The 15,545-nt window shown below is 41.2% G+C and overlaps 1 protein-coding gene across 8 annotated transcripts in view; it reads right to left on the reverse strand.

The window, feature by feature from the left end:
- Window positions 1-15,545, reverse strand: part of il34 (interleukin 34) — a 78,638-nt gene that overhangs the window by 11,632 nt on the left and 51,461 nt on the right. For all 8 annotated transcript variants that reach the window (XM_058088171.1, XM_058088172.1, XM_058088166.1 and 5 more), the window contains 4 exons: window positions 11,664-11,767; window positions 5,246-5,323; window positions 5,082-5,159; window positions 1,180-1,287 (listed from right to left, as the gene is read on the reverse strand). In XM_058088171.1, coding sequence (XP_057944154.1) covers window positions 1,180-1,287; window positions 5,082-5,159; window positions 5,246-5,323; window positions 11,664-11,767 — 368 coding nt within the window. The remainder of the gene's footprint in view (window positions 1-1,179; window positions 1,288-5,081; window positions 5,160-5,245; window positions 5,324-11,663; window positions 11,768-15,545) is intronic.

Genomic DNA, 15,545 nt, shown 5'->3' on the forward strand with positions numbered 1-15,545 from the left:
TTATTGGCAGTTTTGGTCCTCCATAATCACCTGCTGCATATACCAGTATCAGCTGATATTGGCATCGGAATCGAAATGATGGACAATATCGGCATATCGGATATCGCTAATGAAGCCGAAACTAAGTCACTGACTGCCAAAACGGCGATGAATCCAGCATAGGCAAACGTACAGGCAGCTTACACCGGCACAGAGTTTGTGTGGAAGTGGTTATGTCGCCATCGCCGAGGATAGCGGGCCATGTCGGTGAGTTGTTCGTCGATACATTTTGTACATGCAAACATCTCTAGATTTTGTTTTGTGTTCTAAGTCTGTTAATAAATATCGTTATGTTGTCATCGAAATAATTTTTTTACTGTGTTATTTTTGTTGTTTCATAGAAATAAACAACTGTTCAGATGTTTGAAGTGTCACTAAAATAAAAATATGGACATGAGTCAACATTCTGATTGAATTTGCTTTAGCTGAAACCAACCTATGTTCTACTGCCTTTTTATAAAGACCCCAAAAGGATAAAAACAAACTTTTTTTTCCGATGAAAGAAAATGATCTAATATTTATTTGCATAATTTCAATAATAGTAGTCCTAAAACTAAATGTTCTGTGAGTCTTGAAAAAATGCCTAAAAACTGGAGCTTTCTTCTATAAAAATGGCTGGCAGCCATTGAGTTAAACATGGATGCAGGTCTCATACCGTAGCAGATGCCATTTTTTCCCCTCCACTAATTTGACATTGTAAAATTTAATTGTGGACCAAATATACCTTTGTAGTCCATGACTTGGTCCAGGTACCGATTTTAAAATGAGTTGTTTTTGGAAGTCTTACTGAAAGACTCGGTGTGTCCGACTGGCCCGGCTAACCATCTATGCTATGCTATCTATGCTATGCTATCTATGCTACCATTCTGCAAACTGGCCTCCATTGAATTTGAATCATAATCCAATCCTAAAAAAGTCACATTTAATTCGTCTTAATGAGTGTCCTCTAGTCTTCTGATCTTGTGGTCAATTCCCCCCCTAATCATTGCAAATATCGATGAATAGCATCACTGTGACCCCCCCCCCCCCCCCTTCGCCTGCCAACCGAGCATTCCGTAGTAAATTGAATTACATGTTCAATTACTTCATTCAAAGAGCCACTTAAGGGCAGATGTGCTGCAGAAGTGACCTCCAACTTACCTCAGCGGGATGCAAATGAACAAAGACGCCCTCGGCGTCTCTCAACCGCCATTCCAACTCGGCCGTGTAGGGACGGGAAGGATGTCTCTCTGGCAGGACTCGGCGAATCTGTGGCGGAGTATTAATAGAATCGTGAAAATTTCATAAATTCAAATTTAGACCGAGATTGTGCCAATAATAATAATAATAATAATAATGATAATACAGTTGTCCATTGTCGCTTTGCGGTTTGAAAATATATTCAGAAGTAATGCTAAGTAATCATGATTGAATTTGTCAGAAATTAGCATGTTTTATGCCTAAATTTAGCATTTTGAATCATTCAAATACATGAATATTTATAGCGACACACACCAACACAAGTCTTATTTATGTCTTACTTGGCTGATTTACTCTTATTTTGCCTACTAATTCAATTAGAAAGGAAACTGTAGGGGTGTTATTTCATGTCAAGAGGTTTCTAATAAGGTTAAAAACGGGTTTTCTGTGGTCTAATTACAAAAATATTCAATTTAGTCCGCGGAAATTCATTCGTCAAGTGCGATAAACGAGGGATTACTGTGTAATACAATAATACAACTTATACAGTACTAATACTACAAGTGTAATAATTACAGTGGACCCTCTAAGAATCGCAATTAAGCATGTTTGAGCACACTAATTAGTGGATTTTTGGTCATTTAAAAAAAAAAAAAATCTGTGCCTAGCCCAGGGGTGGGCAAACTACGGCCCGGGGGCCACATCCGGCCCGCCAAGTGTTTGAATACGGCCCGCCCGTTCTTTCCAAAGTATTTCATTTAAAGTCAACATACAAGCTGGCATCATGGCCTGAGACGACATTTTCATGGTTTGGCGGTTTTATCAATTTCGTTATTTGATGCGGTCTGTTGTTTACAAAGTGAAAAAAGGGACACAAGCACATAATAATAATAATAATAATAATAATATCAAATAATAAATTTATTCGCATTATTAAATTATAAATTTGTAATGCACTTTACATCAAATAAATGATCTCAAAGTGCACATATACACAGGCACATAATAATAATAATAATAATAATAATAATAATAATAATAATAATAATAATAATATAAAATAATAATAACAAATTATATAAAATAATACTAAATTTATTCTTCTTATTATAAATTTATAACGCACTTTACATCGTCATAATAATAAAAATAATATAAAATAATAACAAATAATAATACATTTATTCTAATTATTATAAATTTATAACGTACTTTACATCAAATAAATTATCTTAAAATGCACATATAGCAGATTTCATGACACTTTTACAGATACAATAATTTTGTTATTTGATGTGGTCTGTTGTTTACAAAGTGCTCCTGAAAAAAGGGACACAGGCATATAATAATAATAATAATACAATAAATAATAATAATATAAATAATAATACATTTATTATGATACATTTATAACGCACTTTACATCCAATAAATGATCTCAAAGTGCCCATAAAGCAGATTTCATGACACTTTTACAGATACAATCATTCCAGCTGGACTGTTACGTGTAAAATATCGAGTCTAGTTTGCCCACCCCTGGCCTAGCCTCATCGGAACATGGTTCCTTGGATCACCCGTTCCTTGGATGGAGTTGAGGTTAAGGTCGTACACATTTTCCCGCACATCAAATCCCGCAACGGTGCCTTTATGGCCGACGTTGTCCCACGGCGCTCATAGATGCCTAAGGTATGACTGCGTTGTGGTTCCTGTCGGAAACATCTGTATTCTATCATTTTAGGATACTGATGGATACAGATGAAAACAAGGACACGGCTTTTGACATCAGTTCTTTTCATTCGGAAATCTGCTTTACTTTATGAATGAAACACATGTTTGTATGTGGGCAGCATTTAAGGGGGCAAGAAAAAATAAAGGATTTGTTGTTTATGTTGGAATACCCGCATGTTGTAAAGCGGTTTTCTATGTCTTTTCAAGTTTTCGAGAAACTGAGTAGATCCCCATATTGTGTTATACAAAGCCACATCCAACAGATGCTGCATTCTTACTGTGCTGAAACTGGGACCCAGACCCCAAAATATGACGTCAAATGCTTGGGGAGTGCCAATAAAGATCTTGAAAGCCCCCCCAAAAAAACATCTCCAGCTGCACTCGAGGAAATCTGCGTGGACATTATCACCATATGAGAACATCATGTGTGTGCAGTCTTGAGCTGGGAAGGATCCACAGACAAAGGCAATGAGGCTCCTGAAGGTATTAGCTCAATTTTGCTAGCTAAAGATGCCTTCACGCCCCAGCGAACCAACGAAAACACGAGAAACACCATGAAAGCGGTTCAAGCAAGGGCACTGGCGAAAGCTGATTGGTCCAGGATTCCAGCCTCGAGTGTATAAAAGGCCGGGCAGGGAAAGGAAATGTACTTTTTTGCAGTTGCGCTGTAATAAGACCCGCTTACTTGTAGGCATACAGGTCCTGCAGATAAGCCCGGATGTCTGTATTAGGTATTGTTGTCAAAACTAAATAATCTGGTTCTCATTCCATAATTTGGTTCTTTAAGGAAGGGTGCTTTTTTGCAGTTGCGCTGTAATAAGACCCGCATACTTGTAGGCATACAGGTCCTGCAGATAAGCCTGGACGTATGTATTAGGTATTGTTGTCAAAAATAAATAATCTGGTTCTCATTCCATAATTTGGTTCTTTTTACGGAAGGGTGCTTTTTGCAGCTGTGCTGTAATAAGACCCGCTTACTTGTAGGCATACAGGTCCTGCAGATAAGCCCGGATGTCTGTATTAGGTATTGTTGTCAGGAATAAACAATCTGGTTCTCATTCTATAATTTGGTTCTTTAAGGAAGGGTGCTTTTTTGCAGTTGCGCTGTATTAAGACTCGCTTACTTGTAGGCATACAGGTCCTGCAGATAAGCCCGGACGTCTGTATTAGGTATTGCTGTCGAAAATAAATAATCTGGTTCTCGTTCTATAATTTGGTTCTTTAAGGAAGGGTGCTTTTTTGCAGCTGCGCTATAATAAGACCCGCTTACTTGTAGGCATACAGGGCCTGCAGATAAGCCCGGACGTCTGTATTAGGTATTGTTGTCAGGAATAAACAATCTTGTTCTCATTCTATAATTTGGTTATTTAAGGAAGGGTGCTTTTTTGCAGTTGCGCTGTAATAAGACCCGCTTACTTGTAGGCATACAGGGCCTGCAGATAAGCCCGGACGTCTGTATTAGGTATTGTTGTCAGGAATAAACAATCTGGTTCTCGTTCTATAATTTGGTTCTTTAAGGAAGGGTGCTTTTTTGCAGTTGCGCTATAATAAGACTCGCTTACTTGTAGGCATACAGGGCCTGCAGATAAGCCCGGACGTCTGTATTAGGTATTGTTGTCAGGAATAAAAAATCTGGTTCTCGTTCTATAATTTGGTTCTTTAAGGAAGGGTGCTTTTTGCAGTTGCGCTGTAATAAGACCCACTTACTTGTAGGCATACAGGTCCTGCAGATAAGCCCGGACGTCTGTATTAGGGATTGTTGTCAGGAATAAACAATCTTGTTCTCATTCTATAATTTGGTTCTTTAAGGAAGGGTGCTTTTTTTGCAGTTGCGCTGTAATAAGACCCGCTTACTTGTAGGCATACAGGGACTGCAGATAAGCCCGGATGTCTGTATTAGGTATTGTTGTCAAAAATAAATAATCTGGTTCTCATTCTATAATTTGGTTCTTTAAGACTCCCTTATCGTCTATTCAAAACTCACTTAGAGTCCTCAGAGGGAGGATTCAGTCCACATCCATCCAGTTGTAACACAAGCATGTTACAAATCAACTCTTTATTATTTTATTTTTCTTGAAACTCTGGAGTTTCAAGAAACACAACAAGACTTTCCAGGAATGTCGACGACGGCTTACCTTTTTTAACACGCCTTGGTTAACAAGGAACCACATCCTCTGGAGGACCAGTTCATCTAACTCCTCCGTCTGTAACCTCTACGAGGGGCGAAGAAGAGTAGAGCAATGTATACTGCAATCAGTATAACCAAGTACAAAAACAGTACGTTTATTAGCCCGTTTACCATTTTGCTGATGGTTGATAGTTTAAAAACTTCCTCGTGGTGAATCCTGATGGTGTAGTTGACAGGGAAGTTGTGCTTCTGCGACGGATAAAGGAAAAAAGGTCATGATTAGACTTCCTACAAAGCACAAAACATCAGGAAACGAGGACAAATGTCGAGTCAAAGTGGAGTTTAAATTAAAAAATGATGCTTCAAAAAGGGCGTCTTTTTGAAGGGGTCTCAAACACGCGGCCCCGCCACGACATATCCAACATGAAATTGTGAAAACAATATTCTCCTCCCATTCTGTGTGGAAGTGGTAATGTTTTGGAATTCTTAAATTCACAAGAAATAAATTTGAGGCCAAATGGTTAGCTCGCTAGCTAGCAAGCTGTCTTGAGTCATGCATTGTGTGGTAAACAATGAACAATAGGAGTGTAAAGGTGACTACAGACGTGTTATTTCTTCTCGAATAATGTTAAAACTCGTATTTAGAAAGTAATAAACAAGCTTTCTATGTTCTAACAACAACAATATTACATTTCTTAACATTGAATCATTGCGGAAATTCATTCATTATGGCCCAAGTCTGGATCCAATTAAGTGAATAAGTCATTGTGGTTAGCATGTTGGCAACACAGGCAGGAAATCAGGAAGATCTGGGTGAGCATCTCCGCTTGGGCATCTCTGTGTGGAGTTTGCACATTCCAAAAACATGCTAGGTTCAAAAATAAAAATAAAAATAAAAATAAAAATAAAAATAAAAATAAAAATAAAAATAAAAATAAAAATAAAAATAAAAATAAAAATAAAAATAAAAATAAAAATAAAAATAAAATAAAATCCTTTTCAGTGCTTTGGTTCCGATTTTCTAAAATAAAAGCTCTGCTAAATTCATTCCACAGTTCTCAAATATCTTAATTTTTATTTTTCTGCACAAAATAAGACGAAAAATAAACAAATCAAGAATAAAGAAAATCAATCAATCAGTAATAAATAAATTTAATATAATAATAATAATAAAACGGCAAATAATAAAAACTTAAAAAAACACATATAGTTGGTGGGTAGACAAATTATTTTTTTCACATTAAAATGAACAAAGCATTATTAGAGCCCTGTAGACATGACAAAACACGACAAAATATTATTTTTATTTACAACATATTGCGCAACTGCAGGGTCTTGAGACACATGCTAACTCGCAAACTAGAGCGCTAGTGACCTAAACGGTAGCCTTCAAGTTATTTCCTTTAAACTTGAATAGCCAAAAACTTACCACTTCCACACGGATAGGGAGGATAACTATTAACAGTTATTTAACCTTTAACATGAACATTAATCAAACGTAATAATTTTTTTTAGGTACATGATACCATACAGCATCCGTATCAAACTTGCGCGGGGGACGCACTGACATTAAACTTTCATATCAAGGCGGGGGCCTCAAATGAGTGTCCTGCGGGCCACATTTGGCCCGCGGGCCGCATGTTTGAGACCCCCGGTGTAGCGCCATCCCAACTTCCTTCAAGGCACAACTGCAGGGTCTTGAGACACATGCTAACTCGCAAACTAGAGCGCTAGCGACCTAAACGGTAGCCTTCGAGTTATTTCCTTTCAACTTAAATAGCCAAAAACTTACCACTTCCACACGGATAGGGAGGATAACTATTAACAGTTATTTAACCTTTAACATGAACATTAATAAAAACGTAATAATTTTTTCTGGGTACATGATACCATACAGCATCCGTATCAAACATTAAACTTTCATATCAAGGCGGGGGCCTCAAACGAGTGTCCTGCGGGCCACATTTGGCCCGCGGGCCGCGTGTTTGAGACCCCTGGTGTAGCGCCATCCCAACTTCCTTCAAGGCACAACTGCAGGGTCTTGAGACACATGCTAACTCGCAAACTAGACCGCTAGCGACCTAAACGGTAGCCTTTGAGTTATTTCCTTTCAACTTAAATAGCCAAAAACTTACCACTTCCACACGGATAGGGAGGATAACTATTAACAGTTATTTAACCTTTAACATGAACATTAATAAAAACGTAATAATTTTTTCTGGGTACATGATACCATACAGCATCCATATCAAACTTTCATATCAAGGCGGGGGCCTCAAACGAGTGTCCTGCGGGCCACATTTGGCCCGCGGGCCGCGTGTTTGAGACCCCCGGTGTAGCGCCATCCCAACTTCCTTCAAGGCACACTTCCAAATGTGCAAAAACCTTATGATTGCACGCTTTGGCCTCTTTTTAACCCAAGAATACATAGAACATTGTAACAACATTAAGGACTTTCTTTATATTCCGTGCTAAATGAAAGCTTGTCTTCTAACATGGTGGCGTGACTAATGGTGCTTTTTCTGAGCTGAATGAGCTCATGTCATTTGTTGATGGACGCACCGACTAATGTTCGTACACCCGCAATTTAGCATTGCTAATGTTCTTTATGCTTCACTTTGAACAAATCATAGCTTTATGCCGTGTGACGCAGATTGAGATTGATGTGTAACACTTTCACCTTGCCCTCGTTCACAAGTGGTAATGCTAAATAAAGTTGTTTTAAACTCACTTACAAGCCTCAAATTAAGACTTTGTTTTTATATTATTAATAATTATTATGTTTGTGTCACATGAGTTGCATTGTTTTGCTGATTGTTCTTTGCATTCATTCATTTTTTACCGCTTTTCCTCACGAGGGTCACAGGGGGTGCTGGAGCCTATCCCAGCTGTCTTCTTGGGGCGAGAGACGGGGTACACCCTGGACTGGTGGCCAGCCAATCACAGGGCACATATAGACAAACAACCATTCACACTCACATTCATACCTATGGACGATTTGGAGTGGCTAATTAACCTAGCATGTTTTTTTTTTTGGAATGTGGGAGGAAACCGGAGTACCCGGAGAAAACCCACGGAGAGAACATGCAAACTCTACACAGACATGGCCGAGGGTGGAATTGAACCCTGGTCTCCTAGCTGTGAGGTCTGTGTGCTAACCACTCGACCGCCATGCAGCCATTTGCATTCCGTGTTGTTCCTATTAGGGTACAACAATAATAGACAGATACAACAGAGCACCGATAGACTTCTCTAATACACCACAAGGACACAGAACACACGCTGTCATTCATTCATTTTCTACCACTTGTCCTCACGAGGGTCGCGGGGGTGCTGGAGCCTATCCCAGCTGTCTTCTTGGGGCGAGAGGCGGGGTACACCCTGGACTGGTCGCCAGCCAGCCAATCACAGGGCACATATAGACAAACAACCATTCACACTCACATTCATACCTATGGACAATTTGGAGTCCTAGCATGTTTAACCTAGCATGTTTTTTTTTTGGAATGTGGGAGGAAACCGGAGTACCGGGAGAAACATGCAAACTCCACACAGAGATGGTCGAGAATTGAACCCTGGTCTCCTAGCTGTGAGGTCAGTGCGCTAACCACTCGACCACCGTGCATCCCTTTGCATTTTGTGTTGTTCCTATTAGGGTATCAGGGGTATACCGGAGCCTATCCCTGGACTGGTCGCCAGCCAGCCAATCACAGGGCACATATAGACAAACAACCATTCACACTCACATTCATACCTATGGACAATTTGGAGTGGCTAATTAACCTAGCATGTTTTTTTTTTTTGGAATGTGGGAGGAAACCGGAGTACCCGGAGAACATGGAAACTCCACACAGAGATGGTCGAGAATTGAACCCTGGTTTCCTAGCTGTGAGGTCAGTGCGCTAACCACTCGAGCACCGTGCAGCCCTTTGCATTCCGTGTTGTTCCTATTAGGATATCAGGGGTATGCCGGAGCCTATCCCTGGATGGTCGCCAGCCAGCCAATCACAGGGCACATATAGACAAACAACCATTCACACTCACATTCATACCTATGGACAATTTGGAGTCCTAGCATGTTTAACCTAGCATGTTTTTTTTTTGGAATGTGGGAGGAAACCGGAGTACCCGGAGAAACATGCCAACTCCACACAGAGATGTTCAATTCCGAGGGTGGAATTGAACCCTGGTTTCCTAGCTGTGAGGTCAGTGCGCTAACCACTCAACCACCGTGCAGCCCTTTGCATTCCGTGTTGTTCCTATTAGGGTATCAGGGGTATGCCGGAGCCTATCCCTGGATGGTCGCCAGCCAGCCAATCACAAGGCACATATAGTCAAACAACCATTCACACTCACATTCATACCTATGGACAATTTGGAGTGGCTAATTAACCTAGCATGTTTTTTTTTTTTTGGAATGTGGGAGGAAACCGGAGTACCCGGAGAACATGGAAACTCCACACAGAGATGGTTGAGAATTGAACCCTGGTTTCCTAGCTGTGAGGTCAGTGCGCTAACCACTCAACCACCGTGCAGCCCTTTGCATTCCGTGTTGTTCCTATTAGGGTATCAGGGGTATGCCGGAGCCTATCCCTGGATGGTCGCCAGCCAGCCAATCACAAGGCACATATAGTCAAACAACCATTCACACTCACATTCATACCTATGGACAATTTGGAGTGGCTAATTAACCTAGCATGTTTTTTTTTTTTTGGAATGTGGGAGGAAACCGGAGTACCCGGAGAACATGGAAACTCCACACAGAGATGGTTGAGAATTGAACCCTGGTTTCCTAGCTGTGAGGTCAGTGCGCTAACCACTCGACCACCGTGCAGCCCTTTGCATTCTGTGTTGTTCGTATTAGGGTATCAAACAACCATTCACACTCACATTCATACCTATGGACAATTTGGAGTCCTAGCATGTTTAACCTAGCATGATTTTTTTTTGGAATGTGGGAGGAAACCGGAGTACCGGGAGAACATGGAAACTCCACACAGAGATGGTCGAGAATTGAACCCTGGTTTCCTAGCTGTGAGGTCAGTGCGCTAACCACTCGACCACCGTGCAGCCCTTTGCATTTTGTGTTGTTCCTATTAGGGTATCAGGGGTATACCGGAGCCTATCCCTGGACTGGTCGCCAGCCAGCCAATCACAGGGCACATATAGACAAACAACCATTCACACTCACATTCATACCTATGGACAATTTGGAGTCCTAGCATGTTTAACCTAGCATGTTTTTTTTTGGAATGTGGGAGGAAACCGGAGTACCCGGAGAACATGCAAACTCCACACAGAGATAACCGATGGTGGAATTGAACCCTGGTCTCCTAGCTGTGAGGTCAGTGCGCTAACCACTCGATCACCGTGCAGCCCTTTGCATTCCGTGTTGTTCCTATTAGGGTATCAGGGGTATGCCGGAGCCTAACCCTGGACTGGTCGCCAGCCAGCCAATCACAGAGCACATATAGTCAAACAACCATTCACACTCACATTCATACCTATGGACAATTTGGAGTCCTAGCATGTTTAACCTAGCATGTTTTTTTTTTTTTGGAATGTGGGAGGAAACCGGAGTACCCGGAGAAACATGCCAACTCCACACAGAGATGTTCAATTCCGAGGGTGGAATTGAACCCTGGTTTCCTAGCTGTGAGGTCAGTGCGCTAACCACTCGAGCACCGTGCAGCCCTTTGCATTCCGTGTTGTTCGTATTAGGGTATCAAACAACCATTCACACTCACATTCATACCTATGGACAATTTGGAGTCCTAGCATGTTTTTTTGGAATGTGGGAGGAAACCGGAGTACCGGGAGAACATGGAAACTCCACACAGAGATGGTTGAGAATTGAACCCTGGTTTCCTAGCTGTGAGGTCAGAGCGCTAACCACTCGACCACCGTGCAGCCCTTTGCATTCCGTGTTGTTCCTATTAGGGTATCAGGGGTATGCCGGAGCCTATCCCTGGACTGGTCGCCAGCCAGCCAATCACAGGGCACATATAGACAAACAACCATTCACACTCACATTCATACCTATGGACAATTTGGAGTCCTAGCATGTTTAACCTAGCATGTTTTTTTTTTTGGAATGTGGGAGGAAACCGGAGTACCCGGAGAAACATGCCAACTCCACACAGAGATGTTCAATTCAGAGGGTGGAATTGAACCCTGGTTTCCTAGCTGTGAGGTCAGTGCGCTAACCACTCGAGCACCGTGCAGCCCTTTGCATTCCGTGTTGTTCGTATTAGGGTATCAAACAACCATTCACACTCACATTCATACCTATGGACAATTTGGAGTCCTAGCATGTTTTTTTTTGGAATGTGGAAGGAAACCGGAGTACCCGGAGAACATGGAAACTCCACACAGAGATGGTCGAGAATTGAAGCCTGGTCTCCTAGCTGTGAGGTCAGTGCGCTAACCACTCGACCACCGTGCAGCCCTTTGCATTTTGTGTTGTTCCTATTAGGGTATCAGGGGTATGCCGGAGTCTATCCCTGGACTGGATGCCAGCCAATCAGAGCCCATCACATATTGACAAACAACCATTCATACGTGCAATGTAGAGCCATTATTCTCTCACCATGTAGCGTCGCCTGTGGCTGAGACTGTCATTGATGGTCCTCAAAGGGGTGCACATGCTCGGGGGGGTCGGGGCCATCAGAACAGGCACGAGAAGAAACAGGCCTAAAGGGGATGAAACGGAAGACAAATCATCAGAAGACAATCAGGCGTCCATGAAACAGAACTGCTATGGTTGCTTGTTTGGAGCTGAGGCTGCATTCAGACCCGCCACATGTGGCTGATGATGTGGAATTCATTAGAGGCGTTAATGTGGATCAGCTTGGATTAATATGGGGTTTTTACATCAAGCCGTGCCAACAACACCTATTAATAATTAATTCACGTTAAAAAACAAATGAAGAAGAATTAACCTTTTGCTCATGTTGCCTGCCTGGGAAGCACAAACGGCTACCGGTACTAGCAAATGCGCTTCAGACAAGGCGCCATGATGCCTTCAGGTCTTCTGGGTATCCGGGCACGGACGAACAGACTAAAAAAACAGTTTATTTCCTCATCTCACTCAACAAGACCATGTAACCAATGCCAACAATCGTCCTAGCAACAAATCATACAGCATTGACGCAGATATCCTGTATGAATGTAGGATCCAGCTTCCAACTAAAAGTTATTTTAACTCGTTCAATGCCAGCCGTTGTGGAGGATTTGGACTGATCTTTCAGTGCATATTGAATATTGTGTTCTAGGGCGATATTCAAAATAGCAAAAATAAAGATTAGACTCTCATATTTCATCACGCGACACAAATGTGGCCCGCAGGACACTAATTTGAGACCCCCCGCCTTGAGATGAAAGTTTAATGTTAAAGTTTGATATGGATTACTTGTTTTTTCCAGTATATAAAATCGTCAAAGTGAACGTTTGGCTTAAAACAGGGGTCTCAAACACGCGGCCCGCGGGCCAAATGCGGCCCGCAGGACACTACTTTGAGGCCCCCGCCTTGATATGAAAGTTTAATGTTAAAGTTTGATATGGATTACTTGTTTTTTCCAGTATATAAAATCGTCAAAGTGAACGTTTGGCTTAAACCAGGGGTCTCAAACACGGGGCCCGCGGGCCAAATGTGGCCCGCAGGACACTAATTTGAGGCCCCCCCGCCTTGATATGAAAGTTTAATGTTAAAGTTTGATATGGATTACTTGTTTTTTTCCAGTATATAAAATCGTCAAAGTGAACGTTTGACGAAAAAAACAGGGGTCTCAAACACGCGGCCCGCGGGCCAAATGTGGCCCGCAGGACACTACTTTGAGGCCCCCGCCTTGATATGAAAGTTTAAGTTTGATATGGATGCTGTATGGTATCATGTACCCAGAAAAAAATTATTACGTTTGATTAATGTTCATGTTAAAGGTTCAATAACTGTTAATAGTTATCCTCACTATCCGTGTGGAAGTGGTAATTTTTTTGGCTATTTAAGTTGAAAGGAAATAACTTGAAGGTTAGCGTTTAGGTCGCTAGCGCTCTAGTTTGCGAGTTAGCATGTGTCTCAAGACGCTGCAGTTGCGCAATATGTTGTAAATAAAAAAAAAAGTATAAATGTTTGTCATGTCTACAGGGCTCTAATAATGCTTTGTTCATTTTAATGTGAAAAAATAATTTGTCTACCCACCAACTATATGTGGTTTATTAAGTTTTTATTATTTGTCGTTTTATTATTATTATTATTATTATATTTATTTATTACTGATTGATAGATTTTTTTATTCTTGATTTGTTTATTTATTTTTCATCTTATTTTGTGTAGAAAAATAAAAATTAAGATATTTGAGAACAGTGGAATTTTTTATCAGAGCTTTTATTGTAGAAAAACGAAGTTTATTAATTTTTCTGTTTTTAATAAATGTGTTTTTTTTTGTTTTTTTTGGAAAACCTGATGCGGCCCAGTCTCGCCCAGACCCGAGCTCCAGTGGCCCCCCAAGCAAATTGAGTTTGAGACCCCTGATGTAGACCCTTTGTTATTTATTATTATTTATTCTTCTAATTTCTATATTTTGTACTGTCATACTGTCTTGCACTGAAAATAGAGTCAGCAAACTCCACACCAGCAACCCCAAAGTCGTGTCCCAGCAGAGCATAGCAAAGCACATCCTGGTACGGGAACATCAGTTCTACAGTCAAATATTATCATGGGGTCAGTGGTGCAGAGGACGAGCACGGTTCTCCTCAAAGAACCCACCATCTCCCGGGAAGAAGTATGGAAACATGAGCGTGCAAACATGAGCTTAAATATATGGAACCGGCGGCGGGTGGCTGGAAAGCGAGGATTGACCCCGTGGAGGTCGGGTGCCACTGATTTGTGGTCAGATCGGGAGTCCGGCCGCTCAAAGTGGCAGGAGTGGCAGGGGAGCACGTTTCTGGCTGTGGATGTGAGTCGAGGAAGGATAATAATCCTGGTCCAGGTCCTAATAAAGGCAGCCGTGGGGGTCCACGGGGAGACACCTTCTTCTATTCCACTTGGCTGTGGATCAGTGAGCCAAACATTGGCAACGTCAACGTGGCGTCGGCTGAGATCTCGAGGGTTTTTAAAAAAAAAAAAAATTCTCAAGGGTCTCAAACACGCGGCCCGCGGGCCAAATGTGGCCCGCAGGACACTACTTTGAGGCCCCCCGCCTTGATATGAAAGTTTAATGTTAAAGTTTGATATGGATTACTTGTTTTTTCCAGTATATAAAATCGTCAAAGTGAACGTTTGGCTTAAAACAGGGGTCTCAAACACGCGGCCCGCGGGCCAAATGTGGCCCGCAGGACACTACTTTGAGGCCCCCGCCTTGATATGAAAGTTTAAGTTTGATATGGATGCTGTATGGTATCATGTACCCAGAAAAAATTATTACGTTTTAATTAATGTTCATGTTAAAGGTTCAATAACTGTTAATAGTTATCCTCCCTATCCGTGTGGAAGTGGTAAGTTTTTTGGCTATTTAAGTTGAAAGGAAATAACTCGAAGGCTACCGTTTAGGTCGCTAGCGGTCTAGTTTGCGAGTTAGCATGTGTCTCAAGACACTGCAGTTGCGCAATATGTTGTAAATAAAAAGTATAAATGTGACTATAGTCGTGTTTTGTCATGTCTACAGGGCTCTAATAATGCTTTGTTCATTTTAATGTGAAAAAATAATTTGTCTTCCCACCAACTATATGTGGTTTCTTAAGTTTTTATTATTTGCAGTTTTATTATTATTATTATATTTATTTATTACTGATTGATTGATTTTCTTTATTCTTGATTTATTCATTTTTTTATCTTATTTTGTGTAGAAAAATAAAAATGAAGATATTTGAGAAGAGTGGAATGTTTTATCAGAGCTTTTCTTGTAGAAAATCGGAACCAAAAATTCCCCAAAAAGCCCAAAAGTAGGAGGTACCTGGCTTCAGTTTGGGAACCACTGCACTCGTGGCACCTGTTTATACACTTTTTTTTTTTTTTTTGGAGGTTTTTCATATGTGCCTTGGCTCAATAACGGTCGGGAAATACCGCATTAGGCAGTCGGGCCTTTGTTGATTTTGGTCAGAAGGAAAATGTTTGTGTACTTTAGATACGATCTGATTGTGTAGCTACATGCAAATACATAAATGCAGAATATTCTATTGTTTGAATCCATAACTTTGGTCGTTTATGCGAGTCCAAACTGAGACACATTCTTAGATGTTCGGGTCGCATGCAGCGATCTAATCTGCTGTGCAGTCGGGGTTCTTCTTGTGAGAACATGCACACACATCTAACCTCAAACACGATTACCTGCTGGGTGTTTGGAGATCGGGTATCTCTCCAGAATTGGCGTAACGAGTCCCTGGGCTTTGGTGGGTGTTTTGAAGAACGTTTTCCCAAGACCCGTGACACTGTAGATGTTCCCGCTGTGAAACGTGATTATAATGTCAAATGCTT

Source organism: Doryrhamphus excisus, chromosome 11, assembly GCF_030265055.1.
Source record: "Doryrhamphus excisus isolate RoL2022-K1 chromosome 11, RoL_Dexc_1.0, whole genome shotgun sequence".
NCBI classification, from domain to species: domain Eukaryota; kingdom Metazoa; phylum Chordata; class Actinopteri; order Syngnathiformes; family Syngnathidae; genus Doryrhamphus; species Doryrhamphus excisus.